General features: G+C 43.2%; 2 protein-coding genes across 3 annotated transcripts; one reads left to right on the forward strand and one right to left on the reverse strand.

Moving 5' to 3' along the window:
• Positions 1–3,073: 3,073 nt before the first annotated feature.
• sec22c (SEC22 homolog C, vesicle trafficking protein) lies at positions 3,074–10,951 on the reverse strand. Its single transcript, XM_028969655.1, has 7 exons — positions 10,765–10,951; positions 8,993–9,204; positions 8,236–8,399; positions 7,969–8,148; positions 7,138–7,256; positions 5,196–5,261; positions 3,074–5,104 (listed from the first exon to the last, which is right to left on the reverse strand). Exons 2-7 carry the CDS (start codon positions 9,172–9,174, stop codon positions 4,904–4,906), a joined length of 912 nt encoding a protein of 303 aa, XP_028825488.1. The 5' UTR covers positions 9,175–9,204; positions 10,765–10,951; the 3' UTR covers positions 3,074–4,903.
• A 2,093-nt stretch (positions 10,952–13,044) lies between these two features.
• On the forward strand, positions 13,045–26,477 carry nktr (natural killer cell triggering receptor). 2 transcript variants are annotated; one of them, XM_028966591.1, is made up of 17 exons: positions 13,045–13,166; positions 14,584–14,665; positions 15,158–15,232; positions 16,534–16,641; positions 16,748–16,792; positions 17,512–17,599; positions 18,963–18,992; positions 19,278–19,423; positions 19,972–20,182; positions 20,402–20,545; positions 20,627–20,714; positions 21,320–21,468; positions 21,694–24,381; positions 24,486–24,572; positions 24,670–24,738; positions 24,834–24,926; positions 25,789–26,477. In XM_028966591.1, the coding sequence occupies exons 2-17, from the start codon at positions 14,608–14,610 to the stop codon at positions 25,856–25,858; spliced, it is 4,149 nt and encodes a 1,382-aa protein (XP_028822424.1). In that variant the 5' UTR covers positions 13,045–13,166; positions 14,584–14,607; the 3' UTR covers positions 25,859–26,477. The 2 variants fall into 2 exon arrangements, with proteins under 2 accessions (XP_028822424.1, XP_028822425.1); XM_028966592.1 differs by lacking the exons at positions 13,045–13,166; positions 14,584–14,665; positions 15,158–15,232 and adding an exon at positions 17,104–17,129 and having other exon boundaries at positions 16,571–16,641.
• Positions 26,478–26,737: the final 260 nt, after the last annotated feature.

Genomic DNA, 26,737 nt, shown 5'->3' on the forward strand with positions numbered 1-26,737 from the left:
TCTCTTGAGCTGTTAAATAACAGCTCCGGCCACACCCCCTCTCTTCCCAAGAAAAGATTCCCCAGAAGGAGACACGGACCTGAAAAATCAGGTTAGATATAAATAAACCGAATCAGAATTATTCATGAGCGCGGGTGCTGGTCGCCGTTGAAAGACGCAGTGGTAAATAATACACAGAGGAAAAACATGCAGGGGCACACACATGCATGCACACCCATATACACACTCACACAGTCTCTCAGGGTCTGCACTTTGCATGCATTTAGGGACATACTACATGATTGTTGCAGCGTCTTGAGAGCGGGGCTTGTGGGACAGATATGGGGGTTTTTTTCTTGGAAAGGGAAAGCTAAGTGAAGTGCTGACCTGGTTCCCGGGGGAACGACTGGCATGTATTTTCAGGTCATATGGTGCACTGAAGCACAGGGATCAGGATATTAAATTAAGGGACAAAAACAACTTGAATTGCATTAATCTGGGCAAATGAAAAATAGAAATAAATCATAAATAGAAATGCAGAGTCTAATATCTACTTCACAATCCACTAGACCTCTGAAGGGGTCACAATGTCGTGGTGAAGAGACTGTGCTTTGGCCGTGTTCTTTCTGAAAACAACCCTCCTGCGTTCAATATTTATGATGAAGTGTTCATCGCTTTAAGATCTGAGGGACATATAGTACTAGAGAGAGGGCAGGCAAGTGAAACAATTAAAATGTGGTGCTTTTAAAGCAGAAAAAGGTCAAATGCCTATTTTTGGTAATAATGCATTTAACCATTGTGTGGCATTCAGGTCTGTCGGACCCATTTCAGGGTTTGTCAAGATAAAATGGATGCAAATTCTTATGATTTAAACACTAGACTCCTTTTCTTGCGTTCTGTAAAAAAAGTATAACATGTTCTTCACACGACCAGGTCTATACTTGAATGATGATCTGCCCCTTGATGAGCGTTGTGATTATTGTTAAATGCCATTTTTTTCTGCCTTACTTTCACTAAACTTTATCTAAACATTGTGTGGCATTCAGGTCTGTCGGATCCATTTCAGGGTTTGCCAAGAGAAAATGGATGCAAATTATTACGATTTAAAAACTGGACTCCTTTTCTCACTTTCTGTGAAGAAAGTATAACATGTTCTTCACACGACCAGGTATATACTTGAATGACGATCTGCCCATTGATGAGCGTTGTGATTATTGTTAAATGCCATTTTTTTCTGCCTAACTTTCACTAAACCTTATCTAAACGTTCCCCAGACATTTGATAACGGCGTCCGTTCTGAAGTAAAAAATTACTGTCATTTCACGTGGCATTTTAGTCTGAGTGACTGAGCCTAGAATGTCTTTTAGACCAATTTTCTCTCGTCTTAATGATAAGAAATAGTAATTGTCATGAGTTGACCCATGTCTTTATAAGATAACAAACCAATTTAACCCTCACTCGCTCACTTTCAGCAATGCTCTTGAAAAAAATAAAATATCTCTGTATATTTCATATTTTAGTAACTTATTTAAATACAAAAAAGAATTGTGAACGACTTATTCCACTGTCCTGCACGGTAGAGACTTACCCAAGGGCGGGGCACTAGCCCACTGCAGGCCAATATAACAATCATCCTCAAATTATATCAGCACTTTACAAACCATTTATTCAGAACAAGTAAAAAGAGTACTTCTGTCACCTTTACTTCATCATCCCTAATTAAAATGAATGGGAGCTGCAGATCTTTACCTCACAGATACTACAGCACAAGTTTGGTTGAAGCTTTATGTACTTTCCTTGGGAAAAAATGAACGCGGGGGAGTGGATGTTGACGATAAACGGTCTTTGACTCAGGACCTCTGGCTGCCATCCAACCCTGATGGACGCCACAGGGGAGAGTTGCTCAAACACCACCTAATACCTGTCTGATCCACCCTTTATACAAGATTTTTTAAAAATGATACAGGTTCACTGCAAGCAGCCTGCTGCTAATCTGCCAGTTGCAGTCCACGCACCGCCATCTAGAAGAGTTCAGTGGCCAGGCAAAGCCGCAGCGGGAGGCGGGGGACTAAAGAGGCTTTGTCGCAGCCCCGCAAACAGCATTAACGCCTGGCAGTCATCACCCTCCCGGTCAGGCCGCTTCCCGGCACTTTTAATAAGTGGGACACACAGGAGACCCTGGGCCATTACTGCAGAGCTCCAGCCGCAGCCTCACGGCGCCCAGTCCAACCATTAAATAATCCAACACACACTTGCCGTGGAGGTCACTGTCACAACGCAGCGGGCTACTGTCTCCAGAAAAGGCTTCACATTGTCAAGACCAATCATCTGCGCTCCGTCAGACATTTACATTCACAAGCGCTACAGAGCAAGCATCTCAGGCAAAATTCATAATGGAACGCTGCTATCCATGTACCCAATTCTGAAAATCCATTATCAAGCACTGCTAATGCATACAGATTGAAGCAGCGCTTTGACAACGTGGTTCTTATGAGACCCTTTGGCTAATTTGTCTACACTCCGGAATTCTTTCTATTGAAATGAGCTGCACTTGTTAAGCCTAACAACACAACAAAAATCATGTAGGATCCTGTACAATGTTACATATATGCATTTGCATTTTTTGTGGTGTAAAAAGGTGTTAAAAAGGAGTGCATGCATAAGTTGTGGTGGCTCTCAAACTTCTCAGAAACTTTAATTGCAGCCCCATTTTCCTTTATCAAATCAAAGGTTTCATTCTTTTCGGTTTTCGCTCTTAAACATTTCTCACGGATGGGATATTCTCATTTGTGTTCCATTATCTTTACATGCTTGCAGTACTTGCATTATTAGCTTAAAGCCTCCCCGCCGACAGTTTAAAAATCCTCATGTCTGGCAGCGTCACTCGTTTTACCCCGAACAGTGTGCATGACACACTTATCCTTTCATATAAATATGACCTGACCTGAACTGTTTAAAGGACTAGGACTAAATGACGCAAGACTGACCCCTAGTGTCCTCGTGTGAGCACTGTAGCCCCACCCACATCTCGCCCAGCCCATTATACCACATCCGCAAAGGCATTAATCATATCAAGAATATAACGGCAAGTATATATATATATATAAGAAAGACGCTGTATTTATTGTCATCAGGTTCACCAAAGCAGAAATCACAAAAAGATCCAAGACATCTGTCAGCATACAGATTACGGATACAATTGTGGATTCTTACTAATAGGTTTTCCAATAAAGATTTTGCATAAAAAGAGGTGATTGTGAGTGGTGGTGTGTTTTGTGGCCAGAACCAGCCCTGACATGTCCTTCCGTTTTGAAAGTTCAATGTCTCTGGCCCAAAGAAAACTTTCACCCCTTTGATTAGACAGTAAGGCTAAAGGCAATTAGTCTGGGAACAATGTTCTACGAAGGAGAACATTAAAGTAGAACAAAATACTGTATCCACCAAAAGACGCCTTCCTGTTTCAGATATTTCACAATATATCGAATAGAAAAACTGCAGGTGCATAAACACTGATACAGCTATTCAAAGCAGCTGCTGCTGGCATCTACTGTACACTAACCTTCATCTGAACAGTTCATGTACTTTGTCTTAAAACAACAGCAGAATATCATTTTGGGAACGTAAAGAAGTGGGCACGTTTCTCCAAAGGTCAAACGTCCAGTTGGTTGCATAAGACCAAGAATGATGTTGATAATTTTGAACATAAACCTCTGGCTACATGAAGAGATTTTTGGAAAATCCAGTGTAAGACACCAAATCTACGGTACGTGTATCATGCGCAGCACATGCCAGGCCTTTCCTGTACTACGTCCTGCGTGTGTACCTCTGCTGTGCTAACCCACATGTAAAAGACATAAAAAAAATTCCACCAATGGAAAACTGTACAGCTCAGTCTGACACTCCATGTCTGATGTTTAAAAAAACAAACAAGCATAAAAGGGCGATTCGGTGAAATTCGGGTTCCTAAACTCATTGCAGGCCTTTGGTACGTTTTATCAATAAAACTATTAATAGAATTACATATTAATAAACACATTCACAATTGACATGTTAATTAGTTGCCATCCACTGAAGACCCTTCTGAAATTCAAAATGATTTGTCTGCATTGGAATGCTGCTATTCCACATCTTACCACTGAAAGCTTATTCAAAACCTCTAAACTGTGAACTAATAGAATAAATGATCAACATTCTTTGCTACATAACAAGAGCAATCTAATAATCCCTTTTCAGTGTAAATGCAAGTTGTTCAGTAAAAAATCTAGTTGAACCCGGTCATTTACGATGTTATTTGTGCACTTGATTTTTGAAGAAAAAAAAGGAACAGAAATGTCATTTTAATCTGTATGCTGAATTTGCTTGCTCTGCTCTGTTCAGTTCTGTATGTGTTATTATGACATGTTTTTGCTGAATAAAGAATTAAAACAGAAAATGGCATGGTCTCTGCTCAACATGATGCTTAGTATGTGCTCTGTAAACAATGACTAAGTGCAAATAAGCTATAATAAAACTAACAATACTAATCTGTGGACACCGTGCACCATTATGGCATTCGGCATCATTAAAAAAAAAAAAAAAAAAACTGTCTTCGTATGTGTAGGAAATGATTATTTTTTTATGAAATGAGCAGAGGAGTTCAGAAGACATACATAATAATCTAACAATCAACCCTAAAACACTATTCCTGAAGACGTCATTACTATTAAATGTTTTAAATAAATACTCAAGTCCATTTATATTTGTTGAAATGCACATAAAAATTCCACAAAAAACCTTCATAACCCAGTATGGTGTGTGTGCTTTGAAAACCCCTCCCCACAACTTCATTAATAAAACATTCATTTTAAAAAGAGTTCCATTTCACACAGCCGCAGGAATACAGTTCAGGTCAGTGTGACTTGGTGGCAGGAACCTCCTGGCTGGATTAAACTCCGCAGTCGCTGGGCCTGTCCTGCAGCCTCCGGTTCAGGATGAGCGCCGTGGAGAGACAGGCCACGGACACATGGAACAGCAGCTGCCACTCATTCCTCAGCCCGTATAGGAAGCCGTTGCATAAGACGATCAGGGTCAAGAGGGTGAACGACTTCAGCTTCTTCGAAGAGGAGTGGAAGAGGTAAAGCTGACACTGGAAAACATGCGAGAAGGGACCATGTGAAATGCCGTCCTGTATAGAACTTCGGACCACGGACACAGAATGAGGCCTTTTATCAACTTACCTGACAAAGACAACAGACAAACGGCACAAGAAAGGCGACTACATTCCATATTCCTTCATAGTCATCCTGTTGGCAGAAAGATGTTGAGAAAGGAACTGGTAAAAGTAATAATCTCACTTTATGAGATTATTTAACACTAATACAAATCTATGGTCCTGCAGTGGCTAGATATGGCGATAGGTGTAAAAAGTGCTTTGGCCATTCTGTATCACAGTTAAGAGAGCCACAGCTCAGATGGCCCGATATGGAATTTGTCCCCTTATGTTGTCATAAGAAGAAAGGTTACCTCCCATTTCTCATGCTTTGTAATGGCCCAGAGAATTTCCCGCCCCGTCCCTAAAAAAAGTAATTCCACCAACCACCATGGCTTCCAGACTTGCAAAGCATTGCAGCACTAATGAGCACAAATGTATTTTTTTAGTCCCGTCATGTGAGACTTTGAAGAACCAGTGGGTTAATTAAGTATTTTTTTGGAAAACCGCAGACACAACGTTGGTTGTGCCAAACATTGTGGTTGGTGAATGGTGTTGCACAGTTATAATAGTTTTGGATTTTTCATTAGTTTTAGTTTTTATTTCGTTTAGATTTTTTTTTTCAAATTCAGTTAGTTTTAATTAGTTTTTAGAGGCAGATTTACTAGTTTTTATTAGTTTTGATATTTTGAAATTGCTTCGTTTTAGTTTAGTTTTTATTAGTTACAGTGTTAGTTTTAGTTTTTTTTTTTGTAAATTAGGATATTTGTCAGGTGCATGAATCAAAATCACCAGAATAGCCTTATCCATCTTAGCTCCGATAAGGTTATTGACTCTTGCAGCTCCGGTTGTTTTGAATTTTGGTTCGAGTGAAGTGGTGAACTTTTTGAAGGTAATCGAGTCACACAGTCGTGTAGACATTCCAGTCTTAATAAACATATTTACCAATGCTTCTTCTCATTTGTGGTGTTCCTGCGTATTTACTAGCCAGCAGCTACTTGGTTGGTGGTGGAAGCAGTCCATTATGGATGCTGTAGTATCAAGTTCCTTTCCCATGTTACCTGGCCTGGCTACCGCTTCTCTTTCGGGGGAGGGCGGGCGAGAGGCTAGCTTGTTCAGGTACTCTTGGTTCGCCTTTTTGTGTGAGCTTTTCAAATGGACTTTCAGATTCGTGGGGTTTTACCCCTTGAGAAGTATTCCACATATTGTATCACCTGCTTCAAGGCACAACAAGGCACTTACTTTTATTTTTGCCACTGTCATAATCAAAGAAATCCCAAATAGGACTTTCTTCCGCTTTCTTCCAACTTTCGCTGCAGCCATCACGCTAGCTGGTGGCGTCACGGACAGACTATGGACACGTGACGTCACAGACCACGTGTTACCATAATGGTCAAAAACCTGGCTTAAAACTGGCAGCGTGAAGTAAATAGATTTTAATTCAACCCAAAAGGCTTATTACAAAGACGAAAACGAAGGACGTTTTTGCTATAATATTAGTTCGTTTAAGTTCGTTTTGTATACACACAAAACAGTTTCAGTTAATTTTCGGGGTTTTTTTAACTCTTTATTTCAGTTAACGAAAATGCTTTTTCAATTCTAGTTTTAGTTTTATCGTTCATTTTCGTTAACTATAATAACCTTGTGGTGCTGTTGACGTCATTTCCACAAATTCCCGCAAAACTTCTATAAGCCACTTTCCTCCTAGTCCCTCCTCTCTCCTCCTCATTAGCATTTAAATCTACAGACACCGAAACAGCACTTCCGGGGGAAACCTCATTGTGGGACTGGCTAAAAGCGGCTGTAACTCTTCACCAAGGCTGAATTTCAGAAAAAGACTTCAGATACAGTATTAGGGCACAATTAGGACCGATATAAAAGCAAAAAAATGTCCATGTCAGGGGACCTTTAAAAAGAACCTTGATAGCTTCGTAGCAGAACCCGACTTGTAAACACCTGGTGAACCGTACCTGGAAAGTGTACTCAGTGAGGTGAACACCTCGTATGAGATTCAATGCGGCGCACATGATGTTCAGAACCAGGGAAAGGATCCCTGGTGCAGAAACTGGCTCCAGCCTCTGATTTGGCCCTGTTGAAACAAAACAATTTTTGAGATCCAATTATTGCCATGGAAAATTCACTGAGGCTGAGACGGTATGTGTCTGGACAGTATTTTGTCAGGAGACCTCCTGCAAGGTCCTGGTTGCTACTGTCCAGATCCCTGATCGCCCATGAATCCCTATCATTGTGCATTTCAACCTCAAAGATCATAATAGTCCAACCGTACCCTGCTAGTTACACCAACACCCAGCAGAAATTAAAGTCCTACAAAGGAGTCCAATTCAAACAGTCCAGTCCAGTTTAAGCAGAGTGGACTGGATTTACTTGCCTTTACTCAATTATGGCTACATAAGCAGCTCTGTACCCTTTTTTTGTCTGTCTGGAGAATTATTTGCAGTTCTTACACATTTTTACAAAATCATTTCCATGACCAAATTTCTGTGCAAATGTGAAAGATAATTTGTTAAACTAAACTTATGACAACCCTGAAAACAGTGTTTCTTCCTCCAAGTTTCCTCAGCCCAAGCCTGAGTAAAATGATCCCCAGTAAAATGTCAGATTTCAACAACTTTTATGTTTATTTCTAATTCCAAAACTTTTCAAGGTCTGGAAAATTATCTTTTCAAATTCCATGACTTTTCCAGGTTTTTAATGACTGTAGGAACCCTGTATTTTTTCTAGACAGCAAACACACAATAAAATAATTTTTTTAGACAAAGATAGAACTTTGGAGCACTCACCTGTTCCAGGTACTTGTTCTACATGCCCATTGGCTGCACCGTTGCACAGCTCCACATCCTCCATGGTGAGAACCTGAGGGGGGCTGGTCTTCAGCTCCTCCCGCACTTCAGCCAGGGTCACGTCCAACAAGGGCCCCCCCGTCTGGTTATAATGCTGCTTTAGCTTCTGAATGATGGTGTCTGATGTCGAAAAAAAGCAAGGTTGTTTACAGCAACAGCATTCGCATCAGCCAAATTCAGCCCTTCAGTTCTTCTGTCTGCCCTCACCAAACTCCAAAAATGGATAAGGCCTTGTTGCCAGGGAGACCGCGGCGCTGTCGAAGCTGGCTGTGAACTCCCAGCGGAGGTCTTCCAGGAAGCAGAAGGCCATGGCAGCAGGGAGACGGCAGGAGCACACAGTCATGTAGGACACGCCCTCGGCGGAGAAGAAGCTGAGTCGGGGAGAACGGGCAATTAATATACAAATTACCTCACGGGGAAGGCGAAACTAAGCATTATTCACTCTTACTGTGAAATAAAATGTTGTTTTACCCTTCTCACCAGTCAGGATTCAAAATAATAATAATATGCATAGTGCATTTGAGTTGAAAACTGACACAAGAAGCCCAAAAAAATGTAATGTAATAAATAGGTCATTAATAAGTTTAATCTGTCTCTGCCTGAGCTCTGTTTCATCCTGACCGTCACCCCAGCCACCCACACCATGGGTGACAAAGTTACAGGGATGTCAAAATGTCCTCACAGACGGAACCTACTCTGCACTGTTCAGGATCTTTAGACGCGGACAAGCGCTGTCTTCAATGCAGCATGCTGGACTATTTAATACCAACCCTGATGTGACACCTATTGCCTGCTCACCCTGCCCTGGACTCACTGCTCTCCAAGGCTTCTAACCTTTTTCTCAGTGCGTTCAACAATAAGCCCATTGAAACGGGCTAAATAAATTGTAGTAGCCAGTGAGCAATTTTACACAAGGGAGGAATGCGGCGTCATTGTGCAGACTGTGTTTTACTCTTCCACTCACTAAATGTTGAGCTCATGGCCCTTAACCGTCCCTTTCTCCGGCAAGAGGGCCAGCCCCTTGGAGATGGTTTTCAGCTGCTGCTTCCTCTCCTGCAATTCCTTGTTGTGCTCAAAGTCGGTGGAGGCCGAGAGAGGGAGTCCATCCCCGATCCGAGCCACGAAGGCAAACAGGATCAGTGACATGCTCCCGGCAGGCCCACGGGAACGCCCAGTCTGGAGAGTGGGGAAAACGCAGGACATTTAAAACAGAAGGGTGACGGTAACCCGTTTTTTTGGGCCATTTTCTCACAAAGCCGTATTGTAGGCACCAGCAGCGGCTTGAGCCCGGTCATCAGGCGAGGACCCTGGCATTACCATTCACGCTTTTGGTTGAGGAACACGGTTTTTGTTCTTCCATTGGTATTTAAGGCTTCTAAGATCATGCATGAACCTCCAGCTATAAATGGACCAATATTAACAGTGATTTTGGCCGACATTCCACTGCAGCTTCAGCAAAAAGTCAAGACTGGCCTTGTCGGCTTCAAATTAAAAATGGTAAATGTTTTGAAAGGACAAACCCACACAGCCACCTACTAAAACAAAGTACATTTACATTTACAGCATTTATCAGACGCCCTTATCCAGAGCGACTTACAATCAGAAGTTACAGGGACAGTCCCCCCTGGAGCAACTTAGGGTTAAGTGTCTTGCTCAGGGACACAATGGTAGTAAGTGGGATTTGAACCTGGGTCTTCTGGTTCACAGGCGAGTGTCTTACCCACTAGGCCACTACCACCCTCTACCTCAGTGGCACCTTGGCAGATCGGGATTCGAACCGGCAACCTTCTGATTACGGGGCCGCTTCCTTAACCGCTAGGCCACAACTGCCCCGGTAACAGGTTCAAACCCCAGCTAATACCATTGTGTCCTTGAGCAGGACTGGGTTGTGAGTGTCTATGGGTGAGACTGTCCCCATCACTACTGGTAAGTCGCTCTTAGTTAGGTTAAATTATTAACCTAACTAAAAGTAGTTAGGTTAATAATTGTTCTTAAGTTTGTGTGAGTACGCCACACTTGGTTTGACCGGAACCAATCAAGGGGTCAGATTTTTTGGAAAAAAAGCCTTGTGACAATATGAACTATGTTTCATATGAGTACACCACAGTTGGTTTGGTCCAAATATCTAACTTTTCTCTATGTTAGGTTGTTCTAACGTTGTTATAACATAAGGTATTCAGTTGGGTTTATTATATTACTTTATTAGTAATATATCACATTTTAAATATAGATTTTTTACAAAATTACATTCATGGGTACATCACAGTTGGTTTGATTTAAATAAATAGATATTTATCGAGTTATTTTATGCAATACAATTAAAATGAAAATTAAATCATACACCTGCTTTATTGAGAAAAGTGGCCTAGTCACATATGAATGATGTTTGTGTGAGTACATCGCGGCTGGTTAGATAAAATTCCATAAATCCTTACAAGTATTACACTGAATTATGAACATGTCCAACATGTCACATATCAAATATAAAACTAAATGAACCGCGGCGGCACTTCGCCCCCCGAGCCACGCACCAAGGTTTCCCAGCGCCAAACCCGGTCCAGGGGTGACCGACGCCGTCCTGCTACGGACGAACACCGCAAAAACACCGACACGGACGAATAACATTCAACGAACCGCGTGTTTTGGTGCGCGGCTTGGACACCGGACGGACGGCTCGGCGCGACCGGCGCGGCTGTTCGGCTACTGCGTGCAAAGCGGCGCCGTGCTCGCCCTCACCTCGTCCTTGCAATCATCTTAAAGCAGAGCCCCGCGGCGCCAGACGTGTGGGCGAGCGTTGGGGTTACGCCGCTACGCTGCCCGCCATGAAAGCGTACATGTTGGGGCGCAGGAAAAAAAAAAACGAGAGCCTATTGTTATCGCTCTACACTCTGACAGCTCACTGGTAGCGCAGACGTCAGTTGTAGTCGTGCGGTGAATCATGGGAACGTTTAAGGCCAAAGAGCAAAGATCGTTTATGTCCAAGAGCGACCACTCAGACTGTCTTCCGCCTCGGACCACGTGGTCTAAATGAAGCGCCCTATTGGTCAGAAATTGAGAAAGGCGCGGAAAGGTCGATAGAAGAAAAAAAACTCTGATATTTAGCCTTATAGTGTCTGTTTTATGCAACCAGTTTAAATGTGGTGCTCTATGTAGTTTCATTCATATTGTTTGTGTGTACAACACATACAGTACAGGCCAAAAGTTAGGACACACCTTCTCATTCAATGTGTTTTCTTTATTTTCATGACCATTTACGTTGGTAGATTCTCACTGAAGGCATCAAAACTATGAATGAACACATGTGGAGTTATGTACTTAACAAAAACAATGAAATAACTAAAAGCATGTTTTATATTCTAGTTTCTTCAAAATAGCCGCCCTTTGCTCTGATTACTGCTTTGCACACTCTTGGCATTCTCTCCATGAGCTTCAAGAGGTCGTCACCTGAAATGCTTTTCCAACAGTCTTGAAGGAGTTCCCAGAGGTGTTCAGCACTTGTTGGCCCCTTTGCCTTCACTCTGCGGTCCAGCTCACCCCAAACCATCTTGACTGGGTTCAGGTCCGGTGACTGTGGAGGCCAGGTCTCCACTTTTTGTTAAGTACATAACTCCACATGTTCATTCATAGTTTTGATGCCTTCAGTGAGAATCTACCAATGTAAATGTTCATGAAAATAAAGAAAACATATTTAAAGAGAAGATGAGTCCAAACTTTTGGCCTGTACTGTACATGGAGTGCAATAACAACCGTGCAAGTACAGTGTGTAGACCAAGTAGAATTTGGATATGGAATGAGGTTTTATAGATTAGCTGGTTATGAGTGGTTGTGGTTCTTGCATCTGTTGATTCTGGTGTACAGAAGTGATTGTCATTGTGATGCACAGCACACTGTGACACAACGAAACGTGTCCTCTGCATTTAACCATCATCCTTGGTGAGCAGTGGGCAGCCATGACAGGCGCCCGGGGAGCAGAGTGTGGGGACGGTGCTTTGCTCAGTGGCAACTTGGCATATCGGGATTCAAATCGACAACCTTCTGATTACGGGGCCGCTTCCTTAACCGCTAAGGCCACCACTGCCCACTATATTGCTCTATATTGTCTGAGGCGAGGGTTGCTCAAAAGGATTGTGTCCAGGGATCAGAGATGATGTTTCTTGCCAGTTTCCTGAATCCTGAAGTGTGTAAGTCCTTGATGGAGGCGACCAATGTTTTTTTCTGCAGTTCTTATACTAAATAAATAAAATAAAGTGAAGTGATTGTCACACGTGATACACAGCAGCACAGCACACGGTGCACACAGTGAAATTTGTCCTCTGCATTTAACCCATCACCCTGAGTGAGCAGTGGGCAGCCATGACAGGCGCCCACCATCCTTTCAAAGTCCTGGTGATAAAAACAGACTCGTCACCACCTTGAATGAGTCCAGGGACTGTGGTGTGATTTAAACGTTGTACCGTTGGAAATAAAACGGCTATAAATCGTGAGTGGGCAGACTGGAACATCTTTTGAACATCTTAAAACAAAAAGTGACAATAGTGAGGTGATGACAGTTACTACAACATGACAAATGTCACGTATTCACGTTTTCCGAATTTGCTCTTCGTTCCGTGCATCTGGACGGCTCTGGAAAGAATCCCTCACACAATCTCAGTTTACAACTGACTGCGTCACTTCATCTCGGCCCAAAATAGTGTCTCTCGCTGCCACTCGCCATTAATCATGCGAAATTAGACCACAGTAGAAGGCCATGCGGCTTCCACAACTTGCCCAGGGGACGCTTAACATGCTGACAAATTCTTGCAACGGGGGAGACACACGGGCTGTTCCATAAATGAAACCCCTGCACACGTTTTAAAACAAACGGAACCCAAACGTCCTACCGTGTCCTGGTAAAAAAAAAAAAAAAGTATTTAAGTATTTAAAAAATGAAATAACTAAAATAAGCGTTCACATCTGTCCAAACACCATTCGCTTATTGGTGTTCGGTGGATGAATTTTAATCGATCCTCCGCTTGGCGGTGCGTTCGATCGACAAGACGTCTCTAGTGCGCGTTTCCGCCGGTCCGTCCGAGTTCCCGACAGGCGCCGCGAAGGGAAACGCCGCCCGGGCGCGCCTGAGTACGGCCGAGCAGGACCAGGTGGGCGACGTCTCTGTTCCTCGAGTTGTCCTCCTAAATGTCGCCTCCTTGCTTCGCGTCTCTGCACGACCGTGCGGGTGGATTAAACTTGTTATGGTCGTTTTTTTTGTTTGTTTGTTTGTTTTCGCGTCTAGCATGGCTAGCATGCAGTTTAGCACGCAGTTTAGCTTTGGAACACGTTCGCGAACCCAGGCACGATTAATACGAGACACGTTCACATTTAGGGCTTTTTAATGGAAACGCGGCCGTTCGCCTTCCAGGCACAGTTGTGTCTACATTTACCCACTTAGCCTCTCGGCTACGTGGATTAGCGCGCTAGCGGGTTAGCATCGCTCGGCTGGGACGGCTCGAGTGGGCTCGAGTGGTATTTCTCCACGGCACAGGATCCCGAAGCGACGGAGTTCTTCCTCTCAGGTTGGGGCCAGAGCGACGAGCTAAATCTCCTGCGAGAGAATCCGGAGTAGCACACGTCTACTTAAACCCCCCCAATATTATACCCGCGTTGTGCGTGAAACCTGAAGGGCGTGTACAGCTCCTCTGTGGAAATTGCTCACACCTTTTTTTTAATCCTGTTTTGTGGGCTACGGCGCGTTTTTTCCGCTGTAAAATTCAACTTGCCCCTTCAGGGCAGGCTGACATTCGGCCTGGGAATGGCGTGTTGCCGCTTTTAAGTTATAGGTACTTGTGTTACGTTTACATTTTACAGCATTTATCAGACGTTCGTACCCAGAGCGACTTACAATCAGTAGTTACAGGGACAGTCCCCCTCTGGAGACACTCAGGGTTGAGTGTCTTGCTCAGGGACACGATGGTAGTAAGTGGGGTTTGAACCTGGGTCTTCTGGTTCATAGGTGAGTGTGTTAACCACTAGGCTATTACCACCCCATATACTTTTTTTTTTTTTTTTTTTTTTTTTAAACTGAGGGAGTCGAGCTGCTCTCACGTAGGCTCCGTACGTTGGCAAAACAAAATGTGGGTTATGATTAATCGCTACCACAGAAATATGACCCCCCGAGCCCCCACCCCCCGTGTGTGCAAACGGGCCCTCCTGGCCGAGCCATTAACACGGCACTACATGCAGCTGTACGCGCCTCCTCAGGTTCCCGGCGAGGCTTGCTTCAGCCCGGGCAAATTGTTGTTATTATTTGTTCCCCCTCTACACGCTGCTGTGATGACTTTCCAGGGATTGCCGTGGACTTTTTTTTTTTTTTTTTTTTTTTTTTTTTTTGGTCCGCGTCATCGAGATGTCCCGTGACCAAGTGACTGGCACCGTGGCGTGTAACAAGGGGAGGGCGAAAAGTGGCTCTCTTTCGCTTTCGCCGCGCTCCACCCTTCAAAGCTGCGCCGTGTGAACTTTCTCTCTGAGCAGCGGGCGCACTTTTCTTGTTGCTTCAGGTCTCTGTTGCCTGTGTTGCAGGCAGCCCGCCGCCGCATACTCAGCATGGGGGTTAAAGATCGGCCCCAGTGCTACTTTGATGTGGAAGTCAACAGAGAGCCGGGTAAGAGAAATCTTGCTGATCACTGAAACATACTTACAAAACACATTTACACTCTTTATTATTTTTTTTGTGTCTTTGTTCTGGAGACATTTAGTGACATTTTCCGTTTCTGTAGAATGCGAACCGCCTTTTATTACAATGCCTGGTACATAGTTATTATGATAAGTATCATAGCCACCTTCCACCCTGAAGGACAAGCTCGGGGTAGTGGTGTTAGACTCTGAACCATAAACTATAGTGGGCTACACAAACCCATTTTTTCCCCCCTTTTTTATATGAGGTGTATTTTTTACAAAAAAATACTGTACATGAGATGTATGCAGTATGGAGACATGGTGCCGCGTTCAGGGAATGCAGCAGCTGCTCATGCGGACGTGAAATACGAGGTGAAGGGGAATGATCGAGATCTGTCAGACGAGCGAGAAGGGCTCAAGTGTAAGTGTAGGGTAAAGGGGTGAACTTTGTGACACCGTGGTTTTCATGCCGTTCTAGTCGGACGCATCGTCTTCCAACTCTTCTCTGATGTTTGTCCCAAGACCAGCAAGAATTTCCTCAGTTTGTGCACTGGTAAGCGGCTCAATTTCACTGTGCTTACATAATGTAATTTAATAAGTTTTTAAGAAAAAGGTGCACTGGATTTCAGAAGATTTTAGTAAGAAGGTTCACAAGGTAAACAAGCTAAATAGCATATTCTAGAATAAGTTTACATAGATTACATATCAAATAATATGCATTTTGACCTCAGAACACATTTAATTTCCTATTTGCAACTAAAAAAAAATTTACTTACAGGATATTTTAATGTTATTGCAAAATATGCACCAGTACCATTATAGGTATCGGTACTGGGATGTATATCCAAAAATAGAAACGTTACAGAAACTCTGAGAAAAGCCAATAAAATTATTCTAAAGTAGTAAGTAGCCGCATGTTTATCACAATGGATGAACAGTGATAAACATTTAAATATAAAAAAAAAACCCACTCCTAACTCTTCCGTGTACTGACATTTTGAAGCGATGGTTTTCTGAAACGGGACCCTGGCCAGGAATAACCTGCTATTTTTCTTGTTAGCCGTTAATGGGTAACAAGAGGCTGAAAGATGTCGCCCCAGGCCTTGGCCCCTATCTCTGCATTTCTCAACGACCGGATACCCAAGACCGGCCAGACTGTCAGTCCAGCAGCGCGTCGGCCTGTCCTGCTGCACAGCCTTCTGTCGCCAGAAAGAGCTTTCACGTATACCTTACCAGTGCCTCGCCAGATCTCCACTGCCAGCGCTGTAGGAATACGAGGAGCTGTAGGCTGTGATGGTCACAATTTGCGTTTTGCTTTGTAATATGTCTTTTGCGTTTTGTGAATTAGCGGAACCGCCTATGGAGCTAGACTGCTAATTTCGGCACTCGCCGGCGAGTTCTCTGATATTACTGAATCAGGAGTAGCCTACTGAGGAGGGAAAAGTACGTTCCTACATTCTTTTTTTTTTTTTTCCAGGTTCACTAAGTGCAGCACGCGCATGGGCATGGTTCACAAACAAGAAAGCGAAAATATCGCAGTCGCACCCTGCAGTCGTGCTGCAGTAGAGAAGATTTCACTTTGTGAGATTATTTAGCATCAATACGAGTTCCCCCTAGACTGTCTATGGCCCTGCAGTGGCTAGAAATGGCGACCGGTGTAAAGAGTGCTCTAGACAGAAACTGCATGAGAATCGTGCGGTAACCTTTTCCCCGGATGATTTCATGGGGGGGGGCAAAACCTTTAATCCTGCAGATACCCTGATATTGTAACAAATGAAAGGCTACTCTGGCTTTCTGGGTCCGTCTGCTTCATAACCTTGTCATTTCAGAAGGTGCATTTATGTCTTAATTCAGGTGAAAAAGGAACTGGCAAAACCACGGGGAAAAAGTTATGCTACAAAGGATCTACATTCCACCGTGTGGTAAAGAATTTCATGATTCAAGGAGGAGACTTCTCCGAGGGTACGCTTCATACATAATTGTTGTTATTATAATTTTGTTTTTATTTATTTATTTGTTTATTCATTTGGCATCACAGATTAATTGCCCCAATTTTTCTGGCTTCTAGGTAATGGAAGGGGTGGAGAGTCTATATACGGTGGCTATTTTGAAGGTTAGTGAACTACCACGTACTCTCGTATATGTAGGGAACCTTTTTGTTTACGTGCACATTTGTCGTATTTTACATGCGTGTTGATTTGCATGGGAAGTTGCGCATGATGTTCTGGTAATGACAGTCGTACTCGTTTGTTGCCACAAGGAAAATTTTGCCGTTTATTTTTTATTGTTCTCTCTTCTCAGTATGTCTATATTTTTCTTTCGAAAAGTGGCTTACACCGATTCAGCATGGAGGTTAGGCATTTCTCTTTATTGAAAGGTCCAGTCTTCCTGCCTAAAATTTTCAACGTATTCTTTTATTTATAGAGATTGTGATCTTAAGCAATGAAAAGGTAAGAGCAGTTCACAGCGCAGAACACTTCCCCCCCCATCCCTCTTCCACACCCCTCACAGCGTCTGCGGTGCCCACTGTCCTGATCATGAAACTTATGTACTTATTTTGGACGTTTTGTGTATACACCTGATGAAATTGAAGCAACGGAATTAACAGATTTATTTGTTGATTTGTTAGGATAGTTTTGACTTGAAGCAGTGTACGTTATTGCAGCACTGTGCTGTATTGTTTTACTTGTAAAGCCCGGAGCCTGTTCACCTTGATGTCTCTCTCTGCCTCTCCTCAGCTCATCTGGTCAGCTAGAGACCTCAGTCTCACTCTCTGTCTCCTCTCTCTCTCTCTCTCTTTCTTTCTCTCTCTCTCTCTCACTCTCAAAACAGATGAGAACTTTATTCTCAAACATGACAGAGCATTCCTCTTGTCTATGGCCAACCGTGGCAAGGACACCAACGGTTCCCAGTTTTTCATGTGAGTACCCCCCACTGTGACGCCAGGGCTTGGGGGCACCAGTCACCTGAATGTCATTGTGTCATCCTACGACCATTTAATTTGGCAACGTCTGTCACTATTAAATGGACCATTCGATATGTGTGTGTCCCGAGAAAGAGAAGTGTCACCTTTCAGAACTTCTCTCTCATTTGACTGCATTAAACGGCAACTGGCAGGAGCAGTTGCACTTGTTTCTGGATTACTTTCATTTTGTAGCAAGCAGGAACAGTAGTATTGTCAGTCTTTTATTTATTCATTAACATGATTTTTTTCATGGAAAGGACTTGCACAGGGACATAACTTACAATGTAAAGTGCAGTATTTATTTATTTATGTATGTATGTACTTTTTCTTTCCCCTTTTGTCTTTTGCATGAGTTTAGTCCCTCTAGCTTTGTCGTGCCCTAGGTTCTCCCATGTCTCTGACCTGCCCAGATTTATGCTACCCATTTTTATTTTTTTTTATTTTCAGAAGCACTGCATAATCTAATTTATGTATGTGTGATTCAGACAAACTCAACATGCTCATCTCCTTTTATACTTCCTCCTAAATATGCATATAGAAATATTTTGACAAAAGACTTGGACTCCTTTTTGCCTACAAATGTATTACAATTTTTCTCTTGCCATTTTTGTGTAAAATTTGCAGAAACTCTAGCATCCTGCTCTTCCAAGGTAATGTGTCACTCCAAGGCTGTGCTTCTCTCTCCTGAATTGTGTATTTATCATTTGATTTTAGCTGTGTTCACCTTCCTGCAGATTTATTTGGGTTTATTTATTCCCCATGCAGTGGGAATAGCTCGTGTTGATTCAGTCCCATAGAGACTTTAATTGGTTCCTTAATCATCCCAAGTTAAAGAAAATTTAAAGAATTAAGAATCTTTCTTTGTAAGATGACGAACTGTGATCAATTGGCCCCAAGTTCTTAAAAACTTTTTAAAAACTACCAATCTATTGCACCGTTAACTTATCAACCACTGTGGTGGGCTTAATATATCAAGTCTTTTTTTTCCCCTTTTTTCCCCTTTAAGAGAATTTGTTTGCATAGGAAAATATTGCAATGGTTTGTCACACAGATTTAAATGTTAGTCTGATCTGTGGCAAAGATTGTATAAGACTGGGTGTAAAAGAATCACATGTTCCAATAAAGACTTTGCGGCACCATTTGTGTGTGTGTGTGTGTGTGTGTGTGTGTGTGTGGACTAAGCTGCAGTTTATACATAATTTTTGTCTGCATTTTGAGAATGTGGTCAGAAAAAGCAAAAATCCTAATTTTTTTTCTCGTTCTTTTCTATGTGCGGTGGCCTGCCCTGGTTTCAATTATTTCTCTGGACGTATAACAGCACTACAAAGACTGCTCCTCACCTGGATGGGTGTGTACACGTAGTTCTGTTTGGAGCTGTGTAGTTCAGAACGTTAAAAACCCTCACCAGGATTTTGTTATAACCAGGTGTTCCAAACCAAAAACTTTTTTTTTTTTTTTGTGTGTGTGTGTGTATGTGATGTTTTTGCACGTTTTTTTTTTTAATTATCCTCGAATTGTGGATAGCTGAGCTGTTGTGTGCAGCTGATGATCAGCCACTCCCTGGTCTTTTGCATAGCAAAGTTTTCCCACATTTGCATCAGCTGAAGCTGCTCCGTGTGTGTCGTCTGTGCAGAGTTCATGTGGTTTTTGGACTCGTCATCTCCGGCTTTGAGGTGATAAAGCAAATTGAGAGCCTGAAAACGGACTCCGCCAGCAGGCCATACGCTGACGTCAGAGTGATTGACTGCGGACAGTTGATAACCAAGTCTGCAAATGACGGTGAGGAATTCCCTTTTTGTGTTTTTGTTTTTCCATCTAGCCCACCCAGCATCTCACTGTGTCCGTATTTCACCACAGTGGTGTAGCAATTGTTGAGTTAAATCATTGTCATAGTGGTGAAGTATAAATAGCTACACTCTTTCCTCAGTTCATCCATGCCCCTTAGCAAAAAATAAAAGGCACTGCTTTGCCCATCAGTGTAAGTGGGTCATTCATAAGAGGATGGTATTTCCAAGTGGGGGAATTTGCCTAGCATTACAGAGCAGCTTGTCACCTGATCTCCTATTCAGCTAGGCTCAGTCATACACTGTGGCAGCTCCAGCCATATTCTCGGCCTCTGTTGCACTGACTTTGAGCCATGAACTTGATTCCAGGACATAATTGCTTGTCCTTTTTCTTTAGGCGTATGTTGATCACATCAATATGATATTGTGATTTAAATCTGTGTGTGTGTTAATATGACCCGAGAGAGAGAGAGAGAGAGAGAGAGAGAGAGAGATAAAAAAAACACATTTTAGATGATCAGTGTGTAAACTGTAAATTTGCAGTTCTCAAAGGAAAGAAAAGGGGAGCGTTCCATTCAGCCGACTCCTCTCTTAGTTCATCTGAGTCCTCTTTGGAATCTGGGAGTGAATCCAATGAGATGCAAAGACACCAGAAGAGACAACGAATTTCCAAAAGTAAACATGCAAAGCGGAGGAGGAAAGAATCAAAAAAGAAAAAATGGCATGATGAATCCACGCAGTCAGATCAAAGAAGGTGAGTTTAACTTGTTTATCTTTTAATGTTGCTAAATACATCCCAGGCTTATGTAAGAGCATAAGAACAGCAAACTAGCAATTAGTGTCACTTTTAACAGTTTTGTTATGTTTAACCTACCAAAGTTTATTTAACCTACAAGTAAAGATGATTTGCAGTGTTCTTAGTTATGTTTGTTAAGAGAAATATTAATACCCTTCTGTCCTGCCACCTCTGCAGTCCTCCAGATGGTGAAGATGGAGAGAGGAAGCAAAATATCAAGAGGGAGAAGCCTGTGGTGCGGCCGGAGGAGATTCCGCCCGTGCCGGAGAACCGCTTCCTGCTTCGCCGTGACATGCCATCCCAGGAGGAGGAAACAGAGATGTCAGTTTGTTTCAACTCGTTGTTAGCTACTGAACAGTCATGTTTTCAGTCAAATCATACCAAAAACCTATGTTCATTTAGGACCAAGCAGGACACACCTGCACCTACAAATGACCTCAAGCCAGCTGTTACAAAATCTGGAAGAAAAATAAAAGGACGTGGAACAATGGTACATCATTTTCATTTAACATATTACTAAATTTAGGAACACCTAGTGTCAAGAGTGTCTGATTGTATTCATGCATCATGCCGGATCTCTGGCATACAGACATGGCTGCGAAGGAGAGAAAAAAAAAACAGGGTCAGCCACTGATCTGATACGCATCTCAATACGCACTCTCCAATAAGCCAATCACAAATAGGGAAGGGGTGGGCTAAAGAAAAGAAAACGTTTTTGTCTATTCTACTAGGTACTATGTTGACTGAGCTAAATGGAATTGCATTACTAAAAAAAACTAAACACTATGCTAAAATAGTTGTGATAATTCTGACTAAGACTAAAATGCATAGATTTTTAGTCGACTGACTAGACTAAAATTAGTATGGATGTGGCAACTTGACAAAAAGACTGGAGTGAATCTAAAATTAAGACCGGCTACCAAAAACAACTATATAAGAAATGCAACACACCTCCTGTTTGGCGTTCAGGCTCAGGAATTTTTCTGCCCTGAATACAGAATGATTTGATTTTAGAAATTGTTTGTTTTATGTGTACATATACTTCTTTTGAAGCCATGTTTTGTTGGTTTTCTAATTATGCTAATAATATTGCAGCGGTATCACACACCCCCTCAACAGAAGTCCCGCTCAGAGACAGAGGAAGACAGAGGGAGCAGCGAGACTCCGCCTCACTGGAAAGAGGAAATGCAGAGAACAAAGACGTACCAGCCTCCCAGCGTGGAGAGATGGAGCAGAGGTGACAGGTACAGCATTATGAACCCCACATTCCCAGCAGCCTCTATTAACACCACGTTAGTTATGCTCTTTTTAGTCTATTCTGAATAATTCATATGGTGGAATATTAAAAGAGAATTTCCTTGCCAAACATTAATATTAAAATAAATAGTTTATGTAATCCTTTGTCTCCGTAGCACAGAATTTATTTACCTGCTTCAGGTACACATTATGATTATGATTTGTTCGCGCAGATGGGATGACCGAAGTGAATCACCATGGTCCAGCTCCAGGTCACGGGAACGGTCCTTGGACTATGGCTCTGACCGATCCGGCCAGCATCAGCAAAGAAAAGAGAAGAAAAAATCCAAACACAAGAAAAAGAGCAAGAAACGCAAACATGTAAAGAAGCAGAAAGATACTCCAAAGATCAAGCCCAAAGACTCTGAGGGAGAGATATCCCTGTCCTCTAGCAGGAGGTCCAGGGTTTCTAGCCACTCAGAGAGAAGGTCTCGCTCCTCAAGGCATTCTGTGGAGAGGGAGTGGTCCGTGTCTGACAGAAAACGTCATCGGTCCCATTCCTCAAGGGATTCCAGATCCTACTCTAGGTCTAGGAGTAGATCATACTCTCGCAGCTCAGGGTCACATCGACGATTTAGGTCCTACTCTAGGTCAAGAAGTCAATCACATTCCAGAAGCCGGTCCAGTTCTAGGTCAAGGCAACATTCCAGCTCTCCATCTAGATTGAGGTCCAGAACTAGAACCAGGTCAAGATCGAGATATAGGACCAGGTCACGGTCACAGTCCAGGAGAAAGAACGTGTCCAGCTCTCCTAGAAAAGGAAAAGTTACTGATGCCAACCAGCCCAAGGGTGTTGATGCGATGCAAATACCGGTTAAAAGCTCAGAGACCAAAGCTCAATCCACAACTCTTTCAGAGAATGTCCCTGTGCTTCCTCTAAGTGACAGCCCACCACCTTCTCGCTGGAAGCCTGGACAGAAGCCATGGAAGCCTTCTTATGTCCGCATCCAGGAGATTAAAGACAAGTCCGCAACAGCCCCCCTCGGTCAAAGTAGCCATGGTGGAAACGCTACTTCGGAGAAGAAGATTGGTGGAAACAATCAGAAAGAGTCTGAGAAACCCATCTGTCAAAGAAGCCACGAGGATGTGAGGCAGTACGGTACTAAGAGCAGGAGTCCCCAGAGACACTCCCCCAGTGCATCTACAAGCAGCAGGTCCTACAGTAGGTCCTACAGTAGATCAAGAAGCAGAAGCCAAAGCAGGTCGCAGTTAAGATCCCCTGGTCAGTCGCCTGACAGCCAGTCCTCTTCGTGCAGCCGGTCAGACTCCTACGATTCTCGCAGGAGAGGAAGCAACAGTGGACGATCAAGTGAAAATAAAAAAAATCATGAAAGCTCTTTGAGGGGGAGCCTCAAGCTCACAACGCGTTTGGTGGCAAACAGTGGCGAGCAGCATGACTCGCATGGCTATGCAGAATATGAATTTGCCAACAGCAGTGATCATAAAGCGTCCGTTCTCAGAGAGGGTGTCCGCAAAGGACAAAAGGTTGAACGTTTTCATTCCGGGGGTCAGACTTACGATCCAAAGGCAGTACTGTCAGCAGAATCAAACAGTAGGTCTGGATGGGAAAGCTCTGGAGAACATCAGAAGGCCACCAAAAATCCCTGTTTTGATGATCATTCATCTGATGCCTGGGACTCTGAAAGTGACTTAGAAAAGCCAGCGGCAGCAGTAAACTTAGAGGAGACTAAACCTGCTTCAGAGAAGGAGGAAGGTGAAGCAAGTTCTGAGTCTGATAGTGAAGAACATATTTTGCCTTCTGCCAGTCCCCCTAGAACACTCCTAGGCACTGTAGGCTCCCAAGCTGCAAAACGTGAAGAACGCGGCAACAACTTTTCAGCAGGGGAGAAGCACAAGTCCAAGAAGAGCAAGAGGAAGCATAAACACAAGAGGAGAAGCTCTGCGAAGTCGGGCACCCACAGGTCCAAGTCCAAAATTAAGAAGTCCAAGAAAAAGCACCAGAAACTGAAGGAAACCTTTCATTGGCAGCCCCCACTTGAGTTTGAGGAAGAGGGAGATGATGATGAAGTGCTAATCCAGGCCAAGCATAAAGACCTACAACAGCCCAGTGGTGTAAAAGGCTTAGAAAACTGTTCATCAGTTCTTTCTGCAGTAAAAGGCAATGGTGAAATGACCAAAAGGGAAAAATCGAAGGTTTTTCGGTCAAGCCCAGCCCAAAACAGGCAGTTGGGCATCGGCGCTAAAGTAGCACATACCAACAATGCTAACACTCAGTCCATCTCTCCACCGCACGAATCACAGAATGACAGTATGGACATGTGCACCCCAGAACATCATAACCTCCCTGAAGTAATCATGGAGCCACCAGATCATCAAGTTGCTACCTCAGCAAAAAACATGGTGAATAATGGCAACATGCAAGCTGGAACAAATCCTTCAGATTCAGGCACATCTGCTGTGGGACCTGAAAGTCAACCACCTGGGGGCGAGCAAGGAAAACCAGATGAAATGTTGGACACTAAATGGAAACCTTTGAAAGGCACGATCCCGGTGCAGGCTGGCAATCAGGTCTCTGTGTTTGTGAAGGGGAGCAAAACCCTGGCTAGCATGGAGACTAAAACATCGGGCCTCAAAATCGAAATAAAGAGCAAGAACCGGGTCCGGCCGGGATCTCTCTTTGACGAAGTCCGTAAGACGGTCAGACTAAACCAGAGGCCGAGAAATCAGGACAGCTCCAGCGAGGAGAGATCCCCATCTGCAACTAGAGATCACCCGGGAGCTCATGGCAGGTCCCCCTCCAAGTCACATTCTGGTTCCAGCCACAGGTCACGGTCTAGAAGCAGGTCCCTCTCCTATAGTCGCTCCAGAAGTAGGTCCAGGAGTTCCAGCTATTCCTCCAGGTATGAAGAAATCCCACAGCTAAGGTTCATTTCAGAGCGTGTGAGCAAGATTCATCTGCACATTGAAGCTAATGATGGTCTTGGTCTAATTTTGCATGGCGTAGGAGCTACAGCAGAAGTCGCAGTAGGAGATACAGCAGGGGGCGATCACGATCCAGGAGCAGCACATACCGAAGCTATTGCGGTCACAGGTTTTTACCCTTTTTTTTTCTTTTTTTTTCTTTCCCCCATTTACTACAGTATACATTCTGTGTTACAAAATCATGAATTGCTTTTATGTTTTAAAAGTCGAACTAGTCGAACATACAGCAGGAGTCGTTCCAGAAGTCAGTCCTACACTCCCCAACCCCGATACAGGTTTGTAAATATATTTGAAATGCACTTTCGTGTTCATTTTAAATACAAATGTCAAACAGTTTATTTGACGTATACAACATTTATGGCATTTTCAGATCAGATTCTTATGACAGCTACTCCAGCCGGAGCCAGAGTAGAAGGAGACACCGGCGCAGCAATAGCTACCGGAGTTCACATCGCCGGTCTAGGTGGGAGATTTAATATCAAGTGCTTTCGGGCACTTTCACACCTACAGGCTTTAGTGCGCTTCGATCGAACTCGACTTCGTTAATTTCGTACGCCGTGTAATCGCACTGAACTGTGCATCAAAACAACCGCACTGAGGCGCACAAAAAGAAGTGGTTTCAACTCAAATCGCGACCTCTTGTCAGTCATTTTCAGGTAATTTTTTCACAGTTCCATGCATTTAACACCCTTGGTGAGCAGTGGGCAGCCATGACAAGTGCCTGGGGAAGGTACTTTTGCTCAGTGGCAACTTGGCGGTTCAGGATTCAAACTGGCAACCTTCTGATCACGGGTCCGCTTCCTTACCCACTAGGCCAACCACTGGCCCAAAGTGCATCGGTATATTGTTTTCAAGATGTAACCGTGCTTGTTTAAAAAAAAATGTGGCAAATGCATGTAATATCTCCAGGGCAACTGCCAACCCACATAAATTTACTTCCATCGTGTCCCTCCAATTTCCTGCAAACATGTCACAGCAGCAGATCTGCTTCCTGTATTTACTTTTGTTGTTCCCGTAGCCATACATGTGACCAATCAGCAGAGAAAAAGTTGTTGTGTTTGATTCTCCCCTGTGCGAAAGGGAACCGAACCACAAGGAAAATGATACAATGGTCAAAACTCACTGACTGGTTTGGACCACAGCAAACAAACTATGGTGTGAAAGAGTCCTTAATGTGGAGAAAACCTTCTAGCCTTGATTTTAATAAAAATAATAATAATCTTAATTGCCATTGTAAGTATGCACACTTTGAGCTAATAAAGAATCAGTGCACTCTGTGTTTTGATTGTAAAGCGATCATAAGACGTGTTTTGTCCTTGATGCAGGTCATACCGTTCTTACAGCCACAGCTCCTCCAGATACAGAAGTCGGAGTCAAAGCAGCAGATACAGCTGAGCCACAGCACATGAGGAATTAAGGAAAAACTCATTTTTAACCCGTTGGCCCGAGGCTATAAAGCAGCAAATTCTCTATACACTGTTTTTGTAAGACCTTTTGAGAATGAAATGATTTCTATGGAGCACAAGTTTAAAGTAATAATAACATTTCTATTGTGGACATCATAATGTTTTTTTTTTATTATTATTATTCTTTTCATTCAATTCCGTATACTGAAGCAATTGAATGTAAAATAATACAGCTGTCCATTATTTTTGCTGTTTTGTCACCAGTGCTATATAATATGCCGGGGCTGTTCAGTCTTATCTCGAAAGGGTCGTGGTTTGTCCAGATTTGCTGAAGGTCCCCCAAATCTGTGTAGCCTGCACACACACACTGACCCTGTGCAGATAAGATTGGGCGTCCCTGTAATTATGGAATGTCTGGCTTATGACCGACATGGTTTATGCGTCATGATTTATCTCATTTGTGATAGGGCATTCTTTTTGAGTTTGAACGCTTCGTTAGATTTACTTCCATTGCTTTTATTGCCTCATGAATGTAAGCCGCCATCAACGCAGTGAGTGTATCTCTCTTGACTCAACTTCCATGTAATAAATGTTTTATGATGCAAGTATGAACTTGACCTCATTCTTAATTTTTTTTTTTTTTGCTAATAGTTATTTCAAAGCATGTTTGGTACTGTGCCTTTTCCAACCTATTTGATTTTGCCCACTAAGTGTGAATGTGAAGCTCCATAATTACCTGTTGTGTTGGGGGACGCCGATTGGCAGTGAATGATTTGGGGGCTCCTGCGTGGACGTGGAGGTCAACGCACAGGCGCGGGATGCTCGTCTTTCCACCGGACGACCGGGCTCCGGTCCATCCGCACAAGCG

This window comes from Denticeps clupeoides, chromosome 2 (genome assembly GCF_900700375.1).
Source record: "Denticeps clupeoides chromosome 2, fDenClu1.1, whole genome shotgun sequence".
In the NCBI taxonomy this organism is placed as follows: Eukaryota; Metazoa; Chordata; class Actinopteri; order Clupeiformes; family Denticipitidae; genus Denticeps; species Denticeps clupeoides.

Excerpts from the sequence above, each read along its gene's own strand:
- sec22c (XM_028969655.1), bottom strand. The coding sequence starts at position 9,174 with ATGTCACTGATCCTGTTTGCCTTCGTGGCTCGGATCGGGGATGGACTC. Across the intron at positions 8,400-8,992 it reads GGCCATGAGCTCAACATTTA|CTTCTTCTCCGCCGAGGGCG; the intron begins GTGAGTGGAAGA and ends TCCCCGACTCAG. Across the intron at positions 5,262-7,137 it reads TCACTGAGTACACTTTCCAG|GATGACTATGAAGGAATATG; the intron begins GTACGGTTCACC and ends TTCTGCCAACAG.
- nktr (XM_028966591.1), top strand. The coding sequence starts at position 14,608 with ATGGGGGTTAAAGATCGGCCCCAGTGCTACTTTGATGTGGAAGTCAAC. Across the intron at positions 15,233-16,533 it reads TTTCCTCAGTTTGTGCACTG|GTGAAAAAGGAACTGGCAAA; the intron begins GTAAGCGGCTCA and ends GTCTTAATTCAG. Across the intron at positions 24,382-24,485 it reads AGTTCCAGCTATTCCTCCAG|GAGCTACAGCAGAAGTCGCA; the intron begins GTATGAAGAAAT and ends TGCATGGCGTAG.